Genomic DNA, 25,838 nt, shown 5'->3' on the forward strand with positions numbered 1-25,838 from the left:
CCATATCTAATCCCATCTAATTATCCTACTAAGTCTTCATATTTTGCTATTATTATTATTGTTCCACTAACTCGTTTATTTCACCCGACAAAATAATATATTAAATATTACTTTAGAAATTTCGGGATGTTACAATAACCCGATGTCTGGAGTTCCCCGCAGATAATGTAAGATACGCCTTACTGCTGCCAGGTGAGTCACTCGGGGACTCGATTGATACCTAGCACACAAACAGACATCAAACATAATGTCCGGTCGAGAAGCAGTCAAATACATGAGTGATCCAATCATAGCTCGATATAGGGTCGGATCTATAGTATCCTCCAATTCATCCGGTGATAAATTGTGACCCACGGGAAGATGAGTAGAGGGAATTTTGCCATCGAATATCTTGAATCGTCTCAAGACATCGTTCACATATTTTGTCTGATGGATAAAGATCCCGGCGTCAGACTGGTGAACTTGCAAACCCAGAAAGAAACTCATTTCTCCCATTGAACTCATCTCGAATTTTGTCTGCATTGTTTTCTCGAAGTCTTTGCATAAACTATCGTTTGTCGAACCAAAAATAATATCGTCCACGGAAATTTGGACGAGGAGCAGATCATCACCCATATTCTTGTAAAATAACGTACAATCCACAGTTCCCTTCTTGAATCCACTTTCAATCAGATGATCAGCCAACGTGCTATACCAGGCTCTCGGGGCCTGATGCAAACCATACAGAGCTTTGTTTAAGCGATAAACACGCTCAGGAAAGTCTGGATCCTCGAAGCCAGGAGGCTATTTCACGTACACTTCTTCATGAATTTCTCCGTTCAAGAATGCCGATTTTACATCCATTTGATAAATTTTGAAGTTTTTGTAGGCTGCATAGGCAAGAAATATTCGTATAGCCTCCAGTCGTGCCACTGGAGCATACACTTCTGTATAATCTATGCCTTCCTGTTGATTGTAACCAAGAACGACCAAACGCGCCTTATTTCGCACGATAACCCCACGATCGTCCTTCTTGCACTTAAAAATCCATTTTGTAGGAATCGCCTTTTTAACGCGATCGGGTTTGTCAATTAAGTCCCATACACCCAGTCTTACAAACTGTTGTAGCTCCTCCTACATAGCTTCAACCCATGATGGTTCCTTGAGTGCCATTGCGACACTTGTTGGTTCTATCTGTGATAAAAAGCAGGTGTATTGTGCGATACTAAGGATACCCGAAGAGTGCAAATCCGCATAAGCACAAACAATCGAATCATCACATATGTTAGCCAATTGGTGCCTTGTGCGAACCCCGTCGTTCACATCACCAATTATCTGATCCCGTGGATGTTGCGAACGAATCCGTAAAGTAGGATTCGCAAGAACAGATACATTACTACCTAAATTAGTAATATTCTCATCCGCAGTGTCTAAAGAGACAGATGATGAATCATCACTGATTAGAATAGGCTCGTTAGGTTCTTGAGCATCATCTACCAATACAGACGATGAATCAACAAAATCAGCATCATCGGAAAATTCAGAAACATCGTTTGACGTTTCATATACATTCGGAGTCACTTGCATCAACCGTATAAAACCTTGGATTTGGAAGACATTGATCCTCCAAATACGATCTAACGAGATCCTCAGGTATATCAGTAACTGTTGATGTAAATGAATTAAATAATCGTTCATAATCGAACATCCAATCAGGTCCTGTACCAGTTGGTGGTGTAGTATAACTTTGACAATCAACGTGATACCATTCCTCTACGCAACCAAAAGAAAGATTGAAAATCCGCTTTTTCGGAGAGTTATAACCCAAGAAATAACCTTCAAAAGCTTTCTCATCGAACTTTCCAACATCTTTCTTCAACACAGTACATGGACACCCAAATGTTTCCAAATACTTTAAGTTCGGTTTACAATTATGTAGAAGCTTGTAACTAGTCTTCTTGAGCTTCTTTACCGTTAGTACGAGATTCAATGTGTAGCAAGCAGTATTCACAGCTTCGTTCCAGAATTGAACAGGTAGCTTAGAATCGGCCAGCATTGTACGTGCAGCTTCAATCAACGTACGATTCTTTCGCTCAGACACACCATTCTGTTGAGGAACATAAGGTGCACTAAATTCCCGATGAATTCCTTTCGGAATACAGAAGAAATCCAATACATTATTCCTGAACTTAGTTCCATTGTCACTACGAATTCGTCTCACTTTCAGATTGTAAAGTGATTCGATCTTTTTAAGAAGGTTTTGAATCAGTACAGGAGTTTGATCTTTCGATCCCATAAATAACACCCACGAGTAACGAGAGAAATCATCCGTCACAACCAAACAATAAAAATCTCCAGCAATGCTAGCACGGTTCACTGGACCAAAGAGATCCATATGAAGTCGTTCCAGAGGAGTAACGATATCGTTTAGTGATTTGGTCGGGTGAGATTTCTTCTTTTGTTTCCCCTTCTTGCATGCGACGCAATGATCATTAAATTTAAAGTTCTAGAGGGACACTCCATTCACTAAATCATTTGTCATCAAAAAGTTTATTTTTCTTAAGTGAATGTGTCCCATGCGTCTATACCAAATAATAGAGTCTTTCTCTGTTGCTTTAGAACGAAGCAAGTAGATGAGGGCGAAACTTTTACATTGTAACTCATGTCAAGTACATAAATATCATTTGATCGAGGTGATCGCATGACAACCATGTCTTCTGGGATTGTGAATCCTGGTTGAAGAATAACACATTCCTTGTCGGTAAAAATGGTGGTAAACTTCTTATCGCAAATCTGTGAAACACTCAACAGATTGTGATCCACCTTTTCACAATAATTAACCTTTTCAAACGTAATTCTACTGTTTGAAACTTCTCCTTCTTTTGTAATCATCCCTCCTTGATTACCAGCAAACGCCACATAACCCCCTTGAATATCTTTAATGTTTTGCAGAAGGTCTATGTTACCGGTTATGTGCCGAGAACATCCGCTATCCAATATCCATTTTTGAGTTGATACGGACCTAAATGTACCCTGCATAATCAAGTAAAATGATTAGTTCAAAAAGGCAGCCCAAACCTCAGTCTTGGGCTCTCCCTTTGAAACCTTTGGAGAACTTAATAAATTAACACACATATTCGGTACTTGAGAATAAGTGGCAGTTTTCTTAGATTTCTTCTTAAGATAACCATCACGAATTCTTCCCGAATCTGTGTTTGAACAAATGGGTTGAGCACGGTCAACACATGTGTTCAATACATTAAGTGCATCAATCTGAATAACTTTCCTCGGATTGATGTTCGAATACATAATCAAGGAATCATCAACTTGATTTTTTTAAGTTAGAAAAATCATTCGTTTGACAAGTTGAATAATTTTTTATATTATCGATCTTTGCTTTGCATCGTCTTGAAACGTGACCCGGTTCACCACACTTGAAACATAGTCGAGATTCTAAACTTTGTTGTGATGATGTACCGGTCGATTGTGATAACAAAGTTTTCAGATTATCAAATTTAGGTGTCTCAAAAGTGACCTTCTTTGATGACTCATGTTTTAAACCCTTCTTCGTTTTGTAGAATTCAAGATTTGTCAAATTCGATGAATTTTCCAAACCTGACGATTTGATGAATTTTATAGGTTTAAAAACATTTGTTTTTTGTTTTTGAACATTACTAGTTTTTGATTGAAGAAATTTTCTCTCAAGTTCAGTCATTTGAGTAGTTTCATTTTGAAATACACTTTCAATCAATTCTGGTTTAAGAAGATTCAATGGAACTTCTTTGTCTGAGAACACTTTTGAGAGACCTTTTAATTTAAATACTTTTCCAGTTGAAGTTTTCAGTGGAGGATTAATAAATTGATTTAATTCCTCATCAGATACTGAAAGCTTGTCTGTGGAAGTTACATTAACTTGTTCCTTTGGAATTACTTTAGGAAGCTCATTAGGAACACTTGAATTGTTTACAGAAACATTTGAAGATTTTGCATCATAAACAACTTTTTCAAAATCTTCTGATTCACACAGAATGTGATTATCAATTGGAATGTCCTTATTTTTAACAATCACATCTGTTTCAGTCAACTCCTCAATTGAACCGTCCATTTCATTTTTGGTAAACACCTTTTTGCTTTCAATAATAGCTGGTTCACGAGTCGGTTCACATGACTCAACATTTACAGGTTTAACAGTAGGCATATTTAAAGAATTTTCTGCTTTGAGAATGCTACTGTAATCCTGATTAAATGGAGGAGGAATTTCAACGTATCCCAAACCTGCTTTTCCGTTCTTTTTGTGTGAATGATTAACCTCAATTATCTCATTCAAAAGAAAAGAAGAATCTCTGAATTTATTGAGTTTATGATTTAATTCCATTTTTTCTTGTTCGAGTTTGGAAATGCAAGTTCGAAGACGAAGAATCTCCTTTAAATGTTGATCCACTTCAATAATTTTACAATGGACCTTAGCTTTAAGATCATGATTACTATCTGATAATTTCTGAATTTTCAGATTCGTTTGCTCAAGCAATTTTGTCTTTTGCTTATAGCATTCCTTGATAGTAAAATAATCATTAGTAAATGTATTGTTTTGAGTTAATGTTGTTTCAAGTTTGGCTTTTAATACAGCACACTCAGAAAAATTTACATTAATTTGAGGTGTAGGACATACCTCATCAATCTTAGCCATGCAGGCATAAGATGCAGTTTCTTCAGGAGATAATTCTTGTGAAGATGACAGAGATTGATCACTGTCAGTTTCCGAGTCAGAAGAATCACTACCTTCTAATACATTATCGCTACTTGCATCCTCAAACTTCTCCACAGGCTCAACGATAGCAACATTTGCCTGGTTTCCCAATAAACGCTGAGACCAATCAACTCCATCATTTACCAATAAAGCTTGAGTAACTGGAGATTTTTCTTGATCACCAGAGCTAGTAGTGTTACTTTTATCTCCTCCAGATGAAGACTATGTAGAAGAACGATCAGAATTGCATGAGCCAGAAAAATCTTTCTTCGGCTTGTCACACTCTTTAGCAAAATGGCCAAATTCAATGCAATTATAACATTTGACTTTTAATTTATCAAATCCAACCCTTTTGTTCAACGTGGGAAAATCCTTTCCCGTTCGTTGCATGAATCTTTTAACCTTTCGAACAATCATGGCCATGTTCCACTTCAAATCCATAAGCTCAAGATCATCTGGGTCGATTTGATCATAGTCCTCATCTGTGAGATCACTCGTAGCAATCTTACTTCCCACCAGTTGTTCATATGAAGTCATGAACGCACATACAAAAGCGAACTGTTGTTCAGCTTCTTGTAAATTAACCTTGGGTAGGCTTGAAGTATGAGCATTTGAGTTTCCAGTTGCACCACTCGCCATGAAACAAACATTAGGAGAATTGTTTACGTTAGGACCCTCTAGAGATTGAGCAAAGAATTCATTAATAGGCACTGAGCTTGTCGCATTGTTTGCCGGTAATGCACCACCATAAAGTAACAGATTCTGAGTTGATGACTGCTGATTTTGATTTTCTTTCAAGGTAGATTGACATTTAAGATCAAATTCCCTTTCTTCGATCTTGTTAATGAATTGTACAGCAGTCAGTTCAGGTTTCTGAAAGAAACCGTTCTCTTTAAGCACGAACAAAAAAGTTGAATAATCTGTAGGTAAAGCATTCTTTAAAGTATCAATCTTATCTTGTTCAGTTGGCTCAAGATCAACAGATGACATCTCAACAATCAAATGGCTGAAACGATTGATCATTTCTTCTATAGTTTCATTTTTCATCAGGATAAAATTTCTGAATTGAAATTTCACCAAAGTCTTCTTACTTTCGAGAGTGTTTCCCAAACTTCTCGTTTTCAAGGTAGTAAACAGTGAAGCACAGACTTTGATCGTACTATATTGATGAAAAATATGTTCCGGTAAAGCCATAGTGAGTGTAGAATATGCTTTCGTTTCACTTTCAAAGTCCTTCAACTCATGTGTCTCATAATCCTTAAAAGGTTTTGGAGTCCAACTTGTATTGTCGTTACCGATCAGTGGTGCAGCATAAACATCATCAAGAAAACGAACACTGCTAGGATGTACGGATCCCAGATGTGCACGGAATCTTGGTTCCCAACGGGCAAAGTCCGATAGTTTCAACAGCTTGGGACACTTATTATGACTGCCAATCTCGTTATCCATCGTCAGCATCTGTTGCAATAAGACATTCTGTGATGCTCACGCATAATAAGATGAATTCTGAGCAGCCATGATAAACTTCAGGGATTAAAATTGTCAAACTTTCAAAGGTTATTCGTTTACTGTTCACACGAATGAACCAGTAACGAATGGGATATTCGTTAATACTTTAACGAATAGGATATTCTTTAAAAATTGATTACTTTAACGAATGGGTTACTTTAACGAATGGGTTATTCGTTAAAATTTTGCTAACGAATGACAGTTAACGTATGTGTCTTAACGAATCAGGCTTAATGAATAAAGTTGAACGAATGCATGAATAAGATTGAACGAATGAGTGGTTAGGTCTTAGCGAATGAGTGTAAATAGTGTAACGAATCAGGCTTCATCCTAACAAATAAGACTTCATCTTAACGAATAAGTCTTCAATGATTCAAACTTCTAATTTCAACTTCCAACTCGTCCGAATCTTACTAAAACTACTTAAAACTTATATCAAAACAATCCAAAACCAAATCCGAACCTTAATTTCCTAGTCCGAACTCACAATCATTCTTCAATCAGGTTCAATTTAACGAACAACAAGACTCTGTTTTTGAGTCTCAATTAAATCACAAAATCAATTGATTCTTGTTCGAAATTGATCAATTGATTACGATAAAAACTTGATTATGTATCGTAGATCAGATCCAAGGCTCTGATACCACTTGAAAGAACCTGGATATGGATCTAGATCTTGATTACAATGATACACATATTGATTGTTATACGATTAAGCTGTAATACATTATGGAGATGACAATTTGACAGAGTAATGAAAGAGAATGATTACTGAACTGAAAACTTGAAAAACTTACATTAATGAATAATTTACAGACTATATATAGGGGATGACCACATTCGTTAACTCAACAGTTAACGAATGTGTCATTCGTTACATTAAACCATACGAATGAACTCTTCATTTGTTAATACATTTAACATATAACGAATAGCCCTCATTCGTTATCTCATTCGTTAAACAGGGTTAACGAATGAGCTTACAATTAGACGAATGTGTTACATTCGTTATAGGGTAACAAATGTAACATTACATTAGAGCGAATGGCTCATTTTGCCATATTTACATTAAGACCCCTATACTTTATACTAAATACATTAATGCCCTGATAAAGACTGAGATGTACAAAACGTGTATCAACAAAGAATAAGACATTCATTTTCAATGAAAAGAGTTCAAAATTTCTTATCGCAGATTTGAGAGACACTGAGCAGGTTGTGGTTGAGTTGTTCCACAAGATTGACTTCGTCGAAGGTCAATGTGCCAGTTGAGACTTTGCCTTGTTAATTGATTTCTCCTCCTATGTCACCAGCAAAGGAAACATGTCCACCATCGAAAGGTTTAATGTCAAACAACAGGGACTCATCTCCTGTCATATGTCGGGTACAGCCACTGTCCAAGTACCAAATACTATTGACAGGTCTTCCAGGCTGACCCTACATACATGAGTAGCTAGTTAGTAGAAGGGTCCCGAGACAAACTTGTCTCGGGAAAAGCAAACAGAAAATCACCCAACTTTATTTTATGATTCTTAAAAATGTAATCTTTTGGAGAATCTGAATCTGAACTGCAATCACTCGAGGAACTTGTGTTAAGATTTACTCGGTTCTGAAAAGGTTTTCTTGATTGCCTTTGTTTTGGTTTGAATTTAACTATCAAACCTTCTGTGTTTGCTTTGGAAAACGGTTTAGAGGGGTTTTTAGGGTTTTCAGCTTCTGACCCTTTGGCTAACCGCTTTCTTTCTCTTTGTGTTAGCCAGAAGGGTTTCTTGGGTTTATTGGTTCTTTTAATTCTTGAATCCGTCTTACTGGCTGAGGTACAAGTTTGATATGACATTTTCTTAGGTTGAAAATTTAACTCAGTAAATGTCTGACCAAACTTACTTTTAGCGTCTCTTTGTTGCTTATGCCAGTTCTTGCAGTGTCTCGCACTATGAGACGGATTTCCACACACAAAACAACATTTTCTTTTGTTACAATCATAGACATGTTGATCACTGAAATATGTGGGGTGAGGTGATGTGGTAGAGTTAACGTATTGATAACCACTATCTGAGAACACATTTGAATGATTAGATGCAAAGTAATTTGACTGCCTAGGTTTATGACCAGAGTAGTAATAGGTACTATCAAATTGATCATAAAATTAAGAACTATTACTATTAGTAGTATTTTGTGAAAATGAAATTTCCTTTGAAGGCACATATTTACATGACGTGCTTGGTTGTTCATTTTCAAAAACAGTTTCTTGTTTTCTCAAGTTCTCAAAATCACGATCAGTTGACGAGAAATTAGAACTTGTTCGGACATTAACTTTAGCCTCTTTTGTTTCATCAAAAACTGTTTCACACTAAGAATCAGACGAAGAACATTCACTTTCGTTACATACATTATTACAATTGTCTTCACTGGTGGTTTCACAAAATACAGTTTTTGATTCCGACATCAAACATTCTAACATGGATTCACAAACTTTGTTACAGACAGGGTTATTAATACTTTTTGTTAGACCCACACACGACTCAAAACGTGGTTTTAATCCTCCATTTTGCTTAAAACCCTGATTAACTTTCCCACAATCACCTTCACAAGACACGTTGACGTTAGATTTATCAAATGATTGAATTGGAGCAACAGTTTGAGATACTGCGGGAATAAATGTCACAGGTTTTGGTATCATACCAACACCGTAGGCCATTTCTTTATCAGGAGAAGTATTATTGCTAAAGTGGGGCAAACTGGTGTAGTTATCATTGAATGGTGGTGGTACGGAAGTGTAATCATACCCCAACCCCGCTTTAACTTTAGTGCTTCTCTGGGCTCCAATAAGATCATCTAATCTTTCAGATGATGCCTCGAACCTTTCGACTTGTTTTTCCTTTTCTTTCTTATCAGAAACTTCGAGTTTTAATTTCTTAATTTCTTCTTTTAAAACATTAATTATGTCCTTATAATAAATGACATTATGTTTATCTCGAAAAATTTCAAGTCTAAGATTAGCTACATAATCGTGATGAGTTTTGATCTTTTCAATGTAGATCTTATCAGCTTTTACATATTCAGTGTTCAACTAACGAAGTTTTGCATTTTCTTTCAAAACTTCTTCTTGTAAGTATCTATAGTATGTAACCTTGTTAACACACTCTTCCGTGCAAAGATTTCGTTTTACCTCATCAAGGTGTGATGCACTAGAACCAGCAGTAGAAGATGAAGAGGCTTCATTGTTTGAAGTGAAAAACCATGCCAGCCATATTCAGTGGATTCTGCAGCTCTTGAAACTGTTCGTCCCAATCCATACCAGTGTGGACCTCTGTTTAAGAGACAAGGGCTCTTGAGTTTGAACTTGAGCTGCCCTTATATGGACGATTCCCGATTCTTGGAGCTGAGATGTTTGGCTTTTGTTCCTCAGGCCTCTTTCCAGTAGCTTTCTCATTTTCTTCATCAGTTACTTCTGTCACATGAATATCATTTGCTGGTTTGGGAGGATTTGTGCATTCCCTGGCAAAGTGACCCATTTCTGCATAATTGTAGCATCGAAGCTTGCTTTTGTCGAAACCAATTCGCTTTCGATCAGAATCATTGAAGCTGTCTTTTCCGTAGGTTTTGATGAAATTGGTGGCCCTTTACACAGCCATGGCCATCTGGTACTTGATGTCCATTTTCTCAAGATCCTTTTGATTGATTTCTTTTAAATCACCTATCTCAAACTGAGCTGGTAACAGTTTTCCTTGCAATAGCTCTTCATGACAAGACAGAAAAGCTTTAACAAGTGTCACATTTGAATCATTCAGCACGGGAATGGCTTCACAATAGCTGGAGGGCTTGTTTGCTTGAGGTTTTGTTGCAGAAATTCCATGTGCCTTAAGAGCTTGAGCAACTGCATTGTCAACTGCCTTTTGAAACGAACTTGCACTAGATGGAGTTGATGGGTTGCTGGTGGAGATAAATGCTGTTGATTGTGAAGGAACACTTGGTGAATACTTAGGATTGGTCACAGGATATACATTATGTTGGGTTTTGCTGACAAAAGCCGTTGGCACACTAGAAGATGTAGTACTTACTCCGGCTTGATTCAAAGAATTCATGTTATTGTTCATCCTCATCTGTTCATCCATTTCAAATGATTTGATAGTGGATATCAATTCACTATTTGTCATCTCATTCAGATTTGTGGTTCTCTTGATAGTTATTGTGTTTACACTCCAACTGTAAGGCAAAGAGTTCATCAACTTGTGATTGACCTTAGAGTTGGGAATGTTAACACCTGCAGCTCTTACTTTGACCATGAGCTTCTTAAACCTCTTCACTAAGTCTAGCACAGCCTCACCTTGACGATGGTTGAACATGTTGAATTCTTCCTTCAACAGTGCTTTCTTGTTTTCTCTAATTTTAGCATTTCCTTCAACCATCTCAACAAGAGCTTCCCATAATCCCTTGGCACTTCTGTGTTCACGTAGAGTCTCTGTGATCTCATTTGAAAGACAAACTGTCAACAGCAGAAACGCTTTCTTGTCTTGTGCTAACTTATCCATATCATCTTGATCATAATTTTCAGGTGCCTTAGGTTGTTCCCCAGCATCAGTGCGAGTTACTGGAACATGAGGACCCTCCTCAAAGCATCTCATCAAATCAGTTTCAGTTAATGAGATGAAATTCATGAACCTCCATTTAAAATCAATAGAGTTATCATCTAAGGTCATAAACTTAGGAGGTTTTTGAGGTGTTCCCACTTGATTTTCCAACAAAAATAACCCTTCAATAATTCTGAATCAGTACTAGCCATGGTATAAGCCTTCAACAACACTTAATTTTCAAAACAGTCAACTTTTTCGCTTAAACAGTTTCAAGCGAAGCGAAACGGCTTCAAGCGAAGCGAAAGGATTCCAAGCGAAGCGAAAGAATCCAAGCGAAGCGAAATGATTTTTCTGAAAGCAAATCTTCCTTGGGATCTGTTCCACCCACTTTTGTCAGTACAAGTACAAGGTTTGGTACAATGCTTGAGCGAAGCGAAATTTTTACTTATCAATCCAACAAACTTGGAACCCGTAAACACCACCTTTAACACTTAAAAATTTCTACCAAGAACACTATCTAAGACATTTTATGAAGTTTTTGCCAATTCTTTTTGTATTTTTGATATTTTTCTTGTCAAGAACACTTGAACACTTATTTTCTTCTTTTCAAGATCAAAACCCAAGGTTGTGATCCAAAAACCCTCAACTAGTGAGCCGATGCTCTGATACCAATTGTTGGTCCTTACACGGGTGGATCTAACAACGTCTTTGGATCAACCTAACTTAGTGCTAGCGGAAATCACACTAAGCAACCAAGAGGTCTCGGATCTTGAGTTTATTTTCGGTTAGGGAAAGGAAAGAGTGAGAGAGAGAGAGAGAGCCGAGAGATGAAAAGAGGAGAGAGTAGTGTTTTTCTCAAAAGGTTTTCTATTGTGTATTAACTCCAGAACTTCTTTACTTCTCATGGCATGCTTCCAATTTATAGGGAAGCATGCATGAGAAGTAAACCACTTCTAATGCCCAATGAGCTTCTTTACAATGGACCGTGGCCCAACAATGTACAAAATAACCAATCGGCCCAAATACATAACTGAATCAATACAAAAGACTAAATATACAAAACGGGGCCTAACACACTTTAATCCTACACTTTACAGACATGCTTAAGTATGACTTAAACATACATATAACTAATTACACTACGACCCCTTGTACTTTGATGACGAGTGATTAATCCTTCAAAGACCATGTTATATAAAGCTTATAATATTTTATTTGTGTTGATTGCATGCAGTTGGTGATAGTGGAATAAATCCAGGAGAGTGTCCATAACAGGAAAGAGGCATCTCCAATGAATGATAAAACAAAATCACTTGTTTTAGTCAACTATTTCCGTACAAATCCTATAAGGATGTTGGCATGCCTTATAAATAATATTGGTGCTGCTAGCGGCCTCTTGAACATTACCAACACATGCTACACTGATTCCGGCAATCGTTGGGCCAACTTCCTTGCAGTTGATTCTTACCAGGTACTAAACCAAAGGCTGTTGTAACTATTTGTTCTTTGAGTTTCATGAGACATTGTTTGATTATTAGAGAAGCGGAAGGCGGAGGAGTTTTCCAGGCCGTTGATTTGCTGAATGGAGAGCGTTTGTGCGGATGCAATGACATACATTCGTGCTTGGTAAGTTAATTATTTGATAAATTTGGTTAATTATGTTTAACAAAATGTAATGATGAAAACACTGAGGTTTATTTTCGCATTTTGCAGGCTGGAGGAGGAATTAAGCTGTAAAATCTCATATTTGGGTTTTCACGCCATCTTATATTTTAATATTATTTTGAGTGAAAATGTGTATTATTTGATAGATTATATATATATATATATATATATATATATATATATATATATATATAAGCTAAGTATAAAATGAAAACCCACTTGAGTTGTGAAAACTCTAGAAACTCATTCTCAACCACATGTTTTTAATTAATGTTTAAATCTTGTGGTCCACAATTAAAGTGAATAAAAAATATAAATATAACTTTTTCTCTCTCCTGAAAACATATATAAAAATTAGTAAAAAAATGTTAAAAAATAGCAAAACATTTTTTTTTATGTTTCGATGTTTTGTATTAAATGTTACAACATATATTACATGTAACAAAAAACAACGATGTTACATAGGGTTTTCACGAGTTTTCACAACTCAAATGGGTTTTTATTTTATATATAGTGTGTATATATATATAAGAAATAAGATGTGAAAGCGCTTTTAAAAATGAACAAAGTCTATGGATAAATATGTATGTTGGTTATGATTAAATTATAATTGATGGGAATGAGAATTTCATTGTAGATGCTCCCCATTTTCAAACACTTAAGCTCTTCATGATTACACATTGATTTTATATTTAAATGTTATTACACTAGGTTTAAAACTTGTGTATTGCACTTGTAATGTGTTGAATCATTGAAATATTAAATAATTAGTAAAGATTGAAAGATTATAGAATAATATTTTTTTTCAAAATATGCTTTTTTATAAACAACCAATGCCCACATACACCAAGGACATCAACACACAGCTACCTCTACAATCTGGAGAGCAGCCGCACGAAACAAAAGCAAAGTACATGAAGACAAAATTATACAAATTCGACCAATATTTTGGCCTATATTTAAACCAAAGAAAACCTAGCACTTTTATATCTCTAATAATATTTACCACTTTGATAAAACGATATTTTGAGATAATATATATTAAAATTACCGATATACTAATAATTTTATATAGTTAAAGTCAAGTATATCAAATATGTTACTATATTTAATATATTATATTATTATAAATACGAAAAGGTGAAAAAAGAGAAACGGAAAAAAGTCTTAGGCTCGTTGAAGTGTGATAGATAGCGCAACTATTACTTGTTTGACTAGATAACTATTAGACAATATGCTATGGGCGTCACCCACTTCCATTACAAAACAGTAAAAGTGTCAAACACCATTACACCCAAATTAATTGTCACCCCTTCCAACCTCCATCGCCATCCTACTCAGGCCTAACATCACCATCATTACAATTTTTATGTTTTTTTTATTGGTCTAATCATCACCATCAACATGATTAATAACTTGTTTAATTACTTTCTACATGACAGTAATTTACAAAACTTTTAGTTAGCTAAATGCTCCATAACAGTTTAGTCTTATATAAGGGACGACTAAGGAGAGAAACTCCATCTATTAATATACATATTTAATTGCACATATTTTTAGTTGTCTATTGACCTTATATATAGAAAGTGTCATCAGGTAGTTACATTCTTAATCTTGTATCAATGTTATTACAACGTTTCTATAACTCATGCAATAAATCTTTTCACATCTGAACACAATAGTAATTATTTTATTATTTTCTATAAATTAATTAAATATAATTTATAGCAAATAATAAAAAAGCATTGGATTAATAAATACCTTTCACTCTCTCAGATAATAAATATCCTCATTTACAATTAATATTCAGTTCATAATATCATATTCTTGTACATCTTCCATCAGTTTCATATCAAATTGATCATTGGGCATCAACAATCGATTGATATGGAGTTACATAGATCAATTTTGTTTATGTTTCTAGCTTCATTAATGATGTTCATCTCTATTGCTGCTGGTTGCTCCAATGGAACATGCAAGGTACGTTTGTCACTCACTCTGACTTTCTCGATTGGCGTAAATTTCGGCATCGATATTGAAACAAGTTAAATTGACATGATTATGAATCGGTCTAGTTAGGGGATGATTGTGAAACTGATGGAGATTGCGAGACCGGACTTTATTGTTTGTCGTGTCCTCAAGGATATCCAGGCTCCAAATGTGTTCGATCAACTGCTACACCAGTGTTCAGTCTGTTGGTCAGTCTATCGATCTCTCTTTCAATTTACAAAAGTTTTGGCCTAGAACAACGTTGGATAGTAAAACGTTAATTTACTATATACAAGGATAACCATGGTTAAATCATTGCTACTAATTACTACGGGTTAAGTTACTGTTTTTGGAGTAATTGATTCCTTTACTGGATTAAAATATTGTGAAAATTTATATAATTTGTTATTTTTAAAGTTAATCTTTTATGACAGATATCTTGTTTTTGGTTAGGAATTTCTAACAAATGTGGTTTTATTTAAAAGTTTGCTTTTCAAAAAAAAGAAGAAAAAAAAAAGGCAGACACAAAATAATGGTGTTGAAAAGTGAGGCATTTGATTAAAGACAAGACATATGATAGTATGATACGAACGAACTTGCTCAACTTTTTTGTTATTGATAACCTAAAAAATATAAAGCACACCGAAACTAGCTCATTACATGTGTTCATTCTATTTATGGCTAAACAATCTTGATGAATAAATAACTTAATAATAATAATGACTGATGTGGAAAAAAGAGTTGAGGGGTAGTGCATTTTGTGTAGGAGTAACTGATGTATAAAAGAAAAAAAGAAAAAAGAAAATTGCAATAAAATTGTACTTCGCGAGAAAATCGAGGGGTAACAAAATTGTCAATCCTAGTTGGACTCTAATTCTAAGGCTATCCGTTGTGGCCCGCCACCAAAACCGCAATCAGCCTGGCGCGAGCCACATTGGCTAAAAACACCACAACGTCCTCACTTCATCACTCGCTGCGAGCAGGCGCCGTGACTCCGGGCGAGCTTGCTCGCTTGGGTAAAGGAGGACAATTGATGGGTTAGCTCGCGAAAGGATGGATTCAGTGGGTGTGAACGGCAGGTGGTGAATACATCGGCATGACCGACAAGGGTTGAAGGGTTGGGTCCAGCCAGCGCCACACAGCATAATATGATTGGATAAATCCAGAGTCCAGCTTCAACGACAACACATAGTCTAACAAATAGATAAATTAAACTAACTCATGATTAGACTGTGTGTTGGCGCTGAAATTAGGCTCCGAATTCATCCAATAATATTGTGTCATGTAGTGCTGACTGGATGCTAACTAGACACTCGCCGAAGCCACTGCTAAAGCCGCCTGAGCCTGTTGTGGTCCAGGCGAGCGGTGGCTTCAGCGAATTATCTGATTTATTTATTTATTTATTTTTCTTCTATAAATTTGGAAACTAATAACTAATATTACATTAAAATTAAAATATTAACAAATAATAACACTAGTCTAGTACAAGATCATCGAGACGTCTAGCCAACAAATACTTGACCAACTCATGACGAAGGTTTCCGTGGACCTCGCGGTTCTTGATATATAAGACGTTTTGAAGTTTTTCATCATCGATGATTGTCGATTCGGGTCGTGAGACGTCATCCTTAGTAGTTTTGACAAATAGCCATATCTTGGTCCTAAAGAATCATGTTATGTAGAATTATACAAGTGTAGACGACATCCGTTATTTTCTCCCTTGACCAAAACCAAAGTGGCCTCAAAATAAATGAAACAATTTCTTTATAACTCCAAGCGTCCTTTCAATATCTTTACGCGCCGATTCTTGCTTCTTCTTAAAGTACTTCGTTTGTCTTCAATTGGATATGCATAAGCTTGAACAAGCGTCGACCATTCGTTGTAAATCTCATCAACCAGGTAGTAGCCGTGCTTGAATTGAACCCCGTTCGCATAAAATGCTTGAGTTGGCTCAACCCCGTTAATAATGTCATCGAATATCAGTGACTATTCGATAACATTTATGCATTATTTGACCCGGAAACACCAAAAAATGCATACCAAAACCAAAGATCATGGGAGGCCGCCGCCTCAAGTATAATGTTGGGGCCGGGGTGATCACCCTAGTGGAACTGTCCTCGCCAGGTCATAGGACACATATCCCATCCAACATGTGTACAGTCAATGCTACCGAGTATTCTGGAGAAACCATGTTTGTCACCGTTCACCTCGTATATGCGTTGGATATAATACAGAGTTGGTTTGCACAAATATCTCTGTGAGTAAATCAATATGATCCCTACGTATAAACATTGTCAAGTAAACCCTCGGAAAATATATAAAATACAACTAAACGAAACATATATGTATATATGTATACCTTGACAGAAAACATGAAGCGAGTCGCGCGAAACTTTTTCAGACATTTCAAGGTATTCATCCATTGCGTCTAACGAAATTCCATACGCTAGTTGACAAATAGCAACTGTACATTTTTGGATGGTCGTGAAACCCAGTCTACCCCTTGCATCTCCTCTTTGTTGAAAAAAGGATACCGATCCGACAAATCATTTGATAAACGCACGAATAGTTGTCTATTCATTCGAAAACGACGCCTAAAATGTTCTTCGTCATAAACAGGATCGGAGCTAAAATAGTGACGTACATACTCATTAGCGGCCACTCGATCACGACGAAGAGGTGGTTGTCTTGTAAGTCTTTGTCGTTCTTGAAACCGTTTAGCCAACAGGTTAACTGTTATTCTCCCGGCTTCAAAAATAAAGTCGTCTTCCTCCGAAGGGTCGGACGAAAAATCCAAATCCCAACACATTCCTCCCCAACAGTCCACTTTAACCCAAGCCACCACCGACGTGTCAGCTCACTTGGGGCAGCCCGTTGCGGTGTGCGCCAGTGATGTGGCTCGCGCCCGCCACTCGCGAGCCACTAGAGTGACCGCAACGCACATTCTTATCTAACAACTAGATAAACATAAACAACCAAATAAAACTCTGAGTTAAGTTGCATTTTAGTACCTGTGGTTTGTCCCATTACGCAACTTTAGTTCTGCTTTTGAATTTATTGCAAATGGCTACCTCACTTTTGTAAAACTTGCAATTTTAGTACTTTTTTCTAACCCTGTAAATTTTGTCTGTTAAATCAGAGGCAAATTAGTAATTTCAATTATTTTATTTATTTTCTCTTTTGAGCTAAGTTTCAGTTTCATACCTGTGGTTTGTTCAATTAAGATTGATCCTTCAAACCATAACCATTGTTCATCTGCAGGTTCAATGAATTACAATATGATGTTTGCCCATGTGATTCGTCAGCCGTCGTTCATCTACAAGTTTTTCAATTGATGTTATACTAAGAGATGCGAAGTTGTGTGATTGTAATCGATGTGTTAAAGTGCAACTGTTATCATACTCGAACTTTTGAAAAAAAAATCAATGCATAAAAAGAAAATGCAAGAAAAATGGCTAAGATGAACTCAGATCTTGAGCTACTAGAAGTTAATTAACAATCAAGAACAAAAGGCTAAAAAATATGTTATACATTTCATGGTTGTTTTCATTTTCTATCATGTATTTTAGTTACCTTTTAATTATAATGTATAACATGTAATGTCTCTCTTGATTTGACTATCTATCTAAAACTAATCAAAATATCCAGTTGCAATAAATTCAATAAATGGTACTAAAGTTGTATAATTGAACAACCCATATGTATGAAAATGTCAATTAGCTCAAAAAAGAAAATTAATAAAATAATCGAAATTACTAATTGCCGTTGACTTAGCGGACAAATTAGGTGTGATTAGAAAAAAGTACTAAAATTGCAAGTTTTAAAAGAGTGATGTAGCCATTTGCAATAAATTCAAAAATGGTACTAAAGCCGCGTAATTGGACCAACCACAAGTACTAATATGAAACTTAACTCTGTGAATTAAAACAGTCGTTATTATATTATTTTACCCACATTTCGATGTAAATTTTACAAGAAAATCAAGTTCAACAAATTTTACTGTCTCTACAAATGAGGGGCTTCTGCCTCCTCTACAACAACCCCGCATCCATCACTCTCTTTGTTAGATTTCAAATAATAAACCAGAACCAAACAAAGCTTACAAACCCAACACAAGAAAGTACCTCGCACGTCGCTAACTCACATGAAGCACCCCCACACACACACACACACCACCACCACCACCACCACCCCCTAACATCGTAGCGAGGAAGAGGTGTGGCCCGAGGACTACCTAACAGAAAGAGAGCTTTTTATGCGGTTCTTTATAGTTCTTGGCTCAAACTAGTTCATAAGATTAGACAATGCGTTGATAGGTATCTTGTTTTTGTTATCACTATTGTCTTGCTTCTTTAGTTTCATCTTCACGATCGTTCGTACAAGCTGTGATTGTGGGCACCGGCTTTGGTTTAAATGATTGGCGCATTGGTTAATGATAGCCCCGTTCAGTGAAAACAAAAGTGACATTTTTCAAATGAACAAAAGGAGCCCCAAACGAACAAATAGAAATCACAAAGAGTAAAGGAAGTCTATAATAAAGGGTTCACCTCCTTAATAATCCCACGAGTCCCCGAATGCTCTGTTTAGTAAAACTTAAATGTTTGACAATCGTTGTTAGCCTCGCTCAATGAGAACAGAAGCGACAGTTTTCAAACGAACCAATGAAAACCTAAAAGAACAAATGGAGAACGCAACGAGTAAAATAAGACTAGAATAAGGGGACCACATCCTTAACCACCCCACGAGTCTCTAATGACTCCGTTCAGCTAATATGAAGGCCCGACAATCGTTACTAGCCTTGTTTAGTGAAAACAGAAGCGACGGTTTTCAAACGAACAAATGAAATCCCAACCGAACAAATGGAGACCATAACAAGTAAAAAAGATGAGAATGACGGAATCACATCCTTAATCATCCCATGAATCTCTAATCACCCCGTTCAGTTAATGTAAAAGCCCGGCAGTCGCTGCTAGCCTCGTTCGGTGAAAACAGAAGCGACGGTATTCAAATGAACAAATGAAATCCCAAACGAACAAATGGAGACCACAACCGGTAAAAAAAAGACTATAAACAAACCAATGAAAGCCCCAAAGAACAAATGGAGAATGAAATGAGTAAAATAAGACTAGTATGAGAGAATCGCCTCCTTAATCATCCCATAAGTCCCTGAATGTCCCGTTCAGTGGAAAAAAAAAAAGCCTAACAGTCTCTTCTAGCCTCGTTCAGTGAAAACAGAAGCAATAGTTTTCAAACGAACAAATGAAAGCCTAAACGAACAAATGAAAACTGCTACTAGTGAAAGAACACTAGAATGAGGGAATCACATCCTTATCCACCCCTTGAGTATCTAATGACCCCATTCAGTTAATACAAAAACCCGGCAGTCGCTGCTAGCCTCATTCAATGAAAACAGAAGCGACGGTTTTCAAACGAACGAATGAAATCCCAAACGAACAAATGGAGGTCACAACAAGTAAAAAAAAGACTAGAATGAGGGAATCACATCCTTAATCATTTCACGGGTCCCTGAATGCCTTGTTCAGTGAAAACAAAAATCCCGACCATCGCTGCTAGCCTCGTTCAATGAAAACAGAAGCGACAGTTTTCAAATGAACCAATGAAAGCCCAAAAGAATAAATGGAGACCGCAACAAGTAAAATAAGACTAGAATGAGAGAATCACCTCCTTAATCATCCCATGAGTCCCTGAATTTCTCGTTTAATGAAAAAAAGCCTAACAGTCCCTGCTAGCCTCGTCAGTGAAAACAAAAGCGACAGTCTTCAAATGAACCAATGAAAGCCCAAAAGAACAAATGGAGACCGCAACAAGTAAAATAAGACTGGAATGAGGGAATCACCTCCATAATCATCCCATGAGTCTCTGAATGTTCCGTTCAGTGAAAAACAAAAACCTAAAATTCCCTGCTAGCCTCGTTCAATGAAAACAGAAGCAATAGTTTTCAAACGAACAAATGAAAGCCTAAACGAACAAATGAAAAGCCCTACGAGTAAAAGCACACTAGAACAAGGGAATCACATCCTTAACCACTCCTCGAGTCTCTAATGACCCCATTCAGTTAATACAAACGCCCGGCGGTCGCTGCTAGCCTCCTTTAGTTAAAACAGAAGCGACAGTTTTCAAACGAACAAATGAAATCCCAAACAAACAAATGGAGACCACAACAAGAAAAAATACAAGAATGAGGGAATCATATCCTTAACCACCCCTCGAGTCTCTAATGACTCCGTTCATTTAATACAAAAGTCCGACAGTCGCTGCTATCCTCGTTCAGTGAAAACAGAAGCGACGGTTTTCAAAAGAACAAATGAAATCCCAAACGAACAAGTGGAGACCACAACGAGTAAAAAAAGACTAGAATGAGGGAATCACATCCTTAATCATTTCATGGGTCCCTGAATGCCTCGTTCAGTGAAAACAAAAATACCGACCGTCGCTGCTAGCCTCGTTCAATGAAAACAGAAGCGACATTTTTCAATTGAACCAATGAAAGCCCAAATGAACAAATGGAGACCGCAACGAGTAAAATAAGACTAGAATGAGAGAATCACCTCCTTAACCATCCCATGAGTCCCTGAATTTCCCGTTTAATGAAAAAAAAAAAAAAAGCCTGACAGTCCCTGCTAGCCTAGCTTGTTTAGTGAAAATTGAAGCAATTGTTTTCAAACGAACAAATGAAAGCTCCAACGAACAAATGGAGACCCCACCGAGTTAATGAATACTAGAATGAGGGAATCACCTCCTTAATCATCCCATGTGTCCTTGACTGCCCTGTTTAGTGAAATACAAAAGCCCGACAGTCGCTGATAGGCTCATTCAATGAAAACTAAAAGAACGTTTTTCAAATGAACAAAAGAAAGCCTAAACGAACAAATGAAAACCTCAAAGTGTAAAAGAAATAGAACATGGGACTCGAACGAATAAACAGAAGCGACACTTTTCAAACGTAATTGATTTCAGAAGACAAGATATCACAATGGAGTTAAGTGCCATTTTAATAATTGTGGTTTGTCCAGTTACGCAACTTTAGTACCGTTGGCCACCTTACTTTTCTAAAACTTGCAATTTCAGTAATTTTTTCTAACCCCTTCTATTTTGTCCGCTAATTCAGGGGAAAATTAGTAATTTTGATTATTTTATTAATTTTCTCTTTTGAGCTAACTGATATTTTCATACATGTGGTTTGTTCAATTATACAACTTTAGTACCATTTTTTGAATTTATTGCAGCTGGATACTTTGATTAGTTTTGGATAGATAGGCAAACTAAAAGAGACATTGCATATTACATATTGCAATTAAAAGGTAACTAAAATACATGATAGAAGATGAAAACAACCATGAAATGTTAACATATTTTTTAGCCTTTTGTTCTTGATTGCCAATTTACTTATAGTAGTTCCGAGTTCATCTTAGCCATTTTTTAGCATTTTCTTTATGTGCATTGATTTTTTTTTCAAGAGTTCGGGTATGATAACAGTTGCACTTTAACACATCGATTACAATCACACAATTTCGCACCTCTTAGTATAACATCAATTGAACTTGTAGATAAACGACGGTTGACGAATCACAAGGGCAAAACACCATATCGTAATTCATTGAAGGATCAATGAGCACACAGGGGGGATCTGTTCATTTAGGGTTAGAGGTGATCTTTTACTTGTAATATGTAATGTCTCTCTTGGTTTATCTATCTATCAAAAACTAATCAAATTTTTCAGTTGCAATAAATTCAAAAAAAAAGGTACTTAAGTTGCATAATTGAACAAAACATAGGTATGAAAATGGCACCTAGCTCAAAAGAGAAAATAAATAAAATAATTAAAATTACTAATTTGCCCCTGATTTAACGGACAAAATAGATGGGATTAGAAAAAAGTGCTAAAATTGCAAGTTTTAGAAAAACGAGGTAGCCATTTGCAATAAATTCAAGGTACTAAAGTTGCACAATTGGGCAAACCACATGTACTAAAATGACACGTAACTCTAAAACTCTTAACTCAAAAATGTCAATGTTTATAACAATATTCGGCCCCTAAGATTTATATAAAACTTACGTCATAATTTTGGAGCAGATGACTAAAGTTTCAAGAAATAGCAAAATTGGTCCCTTATTTTATTTCATAGTTAAATCTTATATTTACATACTAACCCTTTTTAACTTTTTTAGTTATATTTCACCCTTAATAAGTTTTATTTCAACAACATACCAAATCCTTTAAATAATTATAAAAAAACATTAAGTATATATTGAAATAACTATATTAATTCTCATACATTTTTGTGCTAATAAATCGTATAAGATGAAGCTTTAGGGTTTCGCAAATTGGGGTATTACATTAATGCTATATATTTTATATATTTATTGCTATAAAATTAATCGTCGTTTATAAAAATTAGCTTATATATTTCGTTATTCGTTAAGACTTACGGGTCTTTTTATTTCGACTCGGCCATGGTATTTAAACCCTCGGAGACGGCCCTGGTCGTTCCAAAAATAATGTTGTGCTATTAGCTCTAAAATTAATTGGGATGTTATGATCATGAATTTGGGGTCTTCTGTTACGTGTTTTTGTTGGTGATGTTATGACTTATGATCGTAAATTTATTTATAACCAAATTCAAAACATGAGTCAACACGTGGGATAAGTTTTCTGGGCTGAACTAGTTGGATTTCTAGGCTGAGCAGAAATAACTCAACTTTCTGGGCTGACCTCTTTTGCTCTATATAACATTTTTATTACCTGAAAAGTAACTAACTTTTATATTGTTTTATTTTGCTCTTTGAACGACAGAACGATTCTCTACCATTCAACAAATACTCGTTTTTGACTACGCATAACGCCTTTGCAATCGCTGATGGGCACCCACGAATTACCATGACGAATCAAGAAGACAGTGTCACTCAACAACTAAATGTATGTTTCTTATTAAATCATTTCATTTTTCGTAACGTTTATAGCTAGATATAAACGTTAAAATTTTACTACTAGAGGAAACATATTACCAACTCATTACTTCTTATTATCATATTTTAAAGAACGGAGTTCGGGCTTTGATGCTTGACACATACGACTATGAAGATACCATATGGTTGTGTCATTCTTTTAAAGGAAAATGCCACGAGTATACCAAATTTGTAAGTGTACTATACTCTCATCCATTTTTTGTACTTTTATCTTAATCCAGTTATCCAGTTATTACGAGTTTATGACATTTTTCACTTGATGCCATCTATCAGGTACCGGCTATTGACACTTTGAAGGAAATTGAAGCATTTTTAGCGGCAAATCCTAAGGAAATAGTGACAATCATACTTGAAGACTATGTAGAAGCACCTAACGGTCTGACCAATGTCTTTACAAATGCGGGTTTGAAGAAATACTGGTTTCCAGTGGCAAGTATGCCAAAAAGTGGTCAAGGCTGGCCTTTGGTTCGGGACATGGTGGCTAACAACCAAAGATTACTTGTTTTTGGCTCGATTAAATCCAAGGAAGAAAGTGAAGGAATTGCGTACCAGTGGAACTACATGGTAGAAAACCAATGTTAGTTACTATTCGATCACTTTTATTAAACATATTATAAGTAGAGAGTAGAGACCATATTATATAGAACTTGTAAAGTATAGGTGTTCATGTCGGTAATTTTAGTGTTATCAACATGATTGTAGATGGTGACGGTGGGATGAAGGCAGGGGAGTGTCCAAATAGGGCGGAGTCATCTTTAATGAATGATAAATCAAAATCACTTGTTTTAGTGAACTACTTTCGTACACTTCCTATAAAGTTGTTGGCATGCAGTCAAAATAATGGCAGCCTATTGAACGTTACCAAGACATGCTATAGCGATTCTGGCAATCGTTGGGCCAACTTCCTTGCTGTTGATTTTTACAAGGTACTAAATGAAACCATATTCTGCTAAATTGTTTGTTCTTTATGTTTGATGAAATGTTGTTTGATTATTAGAGAAGCGAAGGTGGAGGAACGTTCCGAGCTGTTGATTTTCTGAATGGAGAGCGTTTGTGTGGATGCGACGACGTGCATGCGTGTGTGGTAGGTTAAATGTTCAATTTGTGTATTAAATTTGATTAATTTTATTTAAGAGAATGTAATGAAAATATTGAGGTTTATTTTCATATTTTGCAGCATGGAGGAGGAAGCTGTACCCCCTGAAGCTTTTCGGAATGAAATAATATTTAAAAGTTAAAAGTTTTAGTTGTTTTGTAAGTAATGTGATGCATGCAAACAAACATGTATTTTCCCTGAAATAGTAGAAAATGAACAAAAATCTAACAATTGCCGTGCCCTACACAAAAAATTAAATCTAAAGATTATAGATAAAAAGTACTTATTCAATATCTGAAATAATCTAAAGGAAATCCGAAGTCAAACTGGGGTGTTTGGTCATGTACTTGTAAAGGACCATCTCAACTGATATAATTTTCCATGAATGATTGATAGTGATGCAAGACATTTTAGTGGTTAGGTTTTAAAAAATGAAAACATTTAGAGTATGTTTAGGATTGAGTTTGAAAAATACTTATTGGCTTATTGGTGTTATTAAAAAGCAAATAAATTAAAATGTGTTTGACAATCACAAAAATCCTTTTTATTTAGCTTTTTGAAATGGTTAAAAAGCAGTTTTTCAAAAGCCCCAATTGCAAATCCTGACTTTTCAAAATGGCTTTTTTAAAAAGCTAATAAGCTAGTAAGCATTTTTCAAACGCAATCCCAAACATGCTCTTAGAGTGTGGTTTTAGAGATATTTGTACCTTTGCTATGCACTTCTAATGATAATTTGACGTATTTTGTTATGTAAATGAAATTTAATTTGGTTTTTTCTTTTTATTACGTGAACTGACCTAAATAAGACCACAATATTTAATTTATTGTGAGGCAAACTGATCTCAATGAAATCATTGTTGGGTCTACAACTATAAGTCACCAAAATGTATTCAAAGCCGGTGATTTAAAAGTAAATAACCCTGTTAGAAGTTGCATTTTAAAATTACACAGATGTCCCATGTGGTTTCACTGATTTCACGTATGCTCCCTAGCTTCGTAAAATTACATTCATGCTCTATGAAACTTGATGCGGGTGAATTGGAAATGCATATTTTGCTCATTTGTTACTACCATTTGGTCAAATTTGCTTACACTGGTAATGCATATGTGCTTACCATTAGGTCAATTTATCACTTGCAATTGTTATCGCACCATAACCACTAAGGCATGCACTAAACAGTGACCATCAGATTGATATCAAAACAAAAACCATACGTAGGTTTGGTAAAGCATCAATTGTTATGATCACACCATTTATTATCAGTTGTTTAATTTTTATTACACGATAACA

At 35.8% G+C, this 25,838-nt stretch overlaps 1 protein-coding gene and 1 pseudogene across 1 annotated transcript; both read left to right on the forward strand.

The window, feature by feature from the left end:
* LOC143599052 (PI-PLC X domain-containing protein At5g67130-like) overlaps positions 1 to 12,546 on the forward strand; it is a 47,554-nt pseudogene extending 35,008 nt beyond the window's left edge.
* A 1,815-nt stretch (positions 12,547 to 14,361) lies between these two features.
* On the forward strand, positions 14,362 to 24,655 carry LOC143599050 (PI-PLC X domain-containing protein At5g67130-like). Its single transcript, XM_077077111.1, has 8 exons — positions 14,362 to 14,454; positions 14,550 to 14,672; positions 23,279 to 23,401; positions 23,524 to 23,622; positions 23,725 to 24,028; positions 24,154 to 24,377; positions 24,449 to 24,535; positions 24,629 to 24,655. Exons 1-8 carry the CDS (start codon positions 14,362 to 14,364, stop codon positions 24,653 to 24,655), a joined length of 1,080 nt encoding a protein of 359 aa, XP_076933226.1.
* Positions 24,656 to 25,838: the final 1,183 nt, after the last annotated feature.

The sequence above is a fragment of the Bidens hawaiensis genome, unplaced genomic scaffold, assembly GCF_021521415.1.
Source record: "Bidens hawaiensis isolate Kalapana, Puna unplaced genomic scaffold, B.hawaiensis_p1.1 tig00051441_1, whole genome shotgun sequence".
Taxonomy (NCBI): domain Eukaryota; kingdom Viridiplantae; phylum Streptophyta; class Magnoliopsida; order Asterales; family Asteraceae; genus Bidens; species Bidens hawaiensis.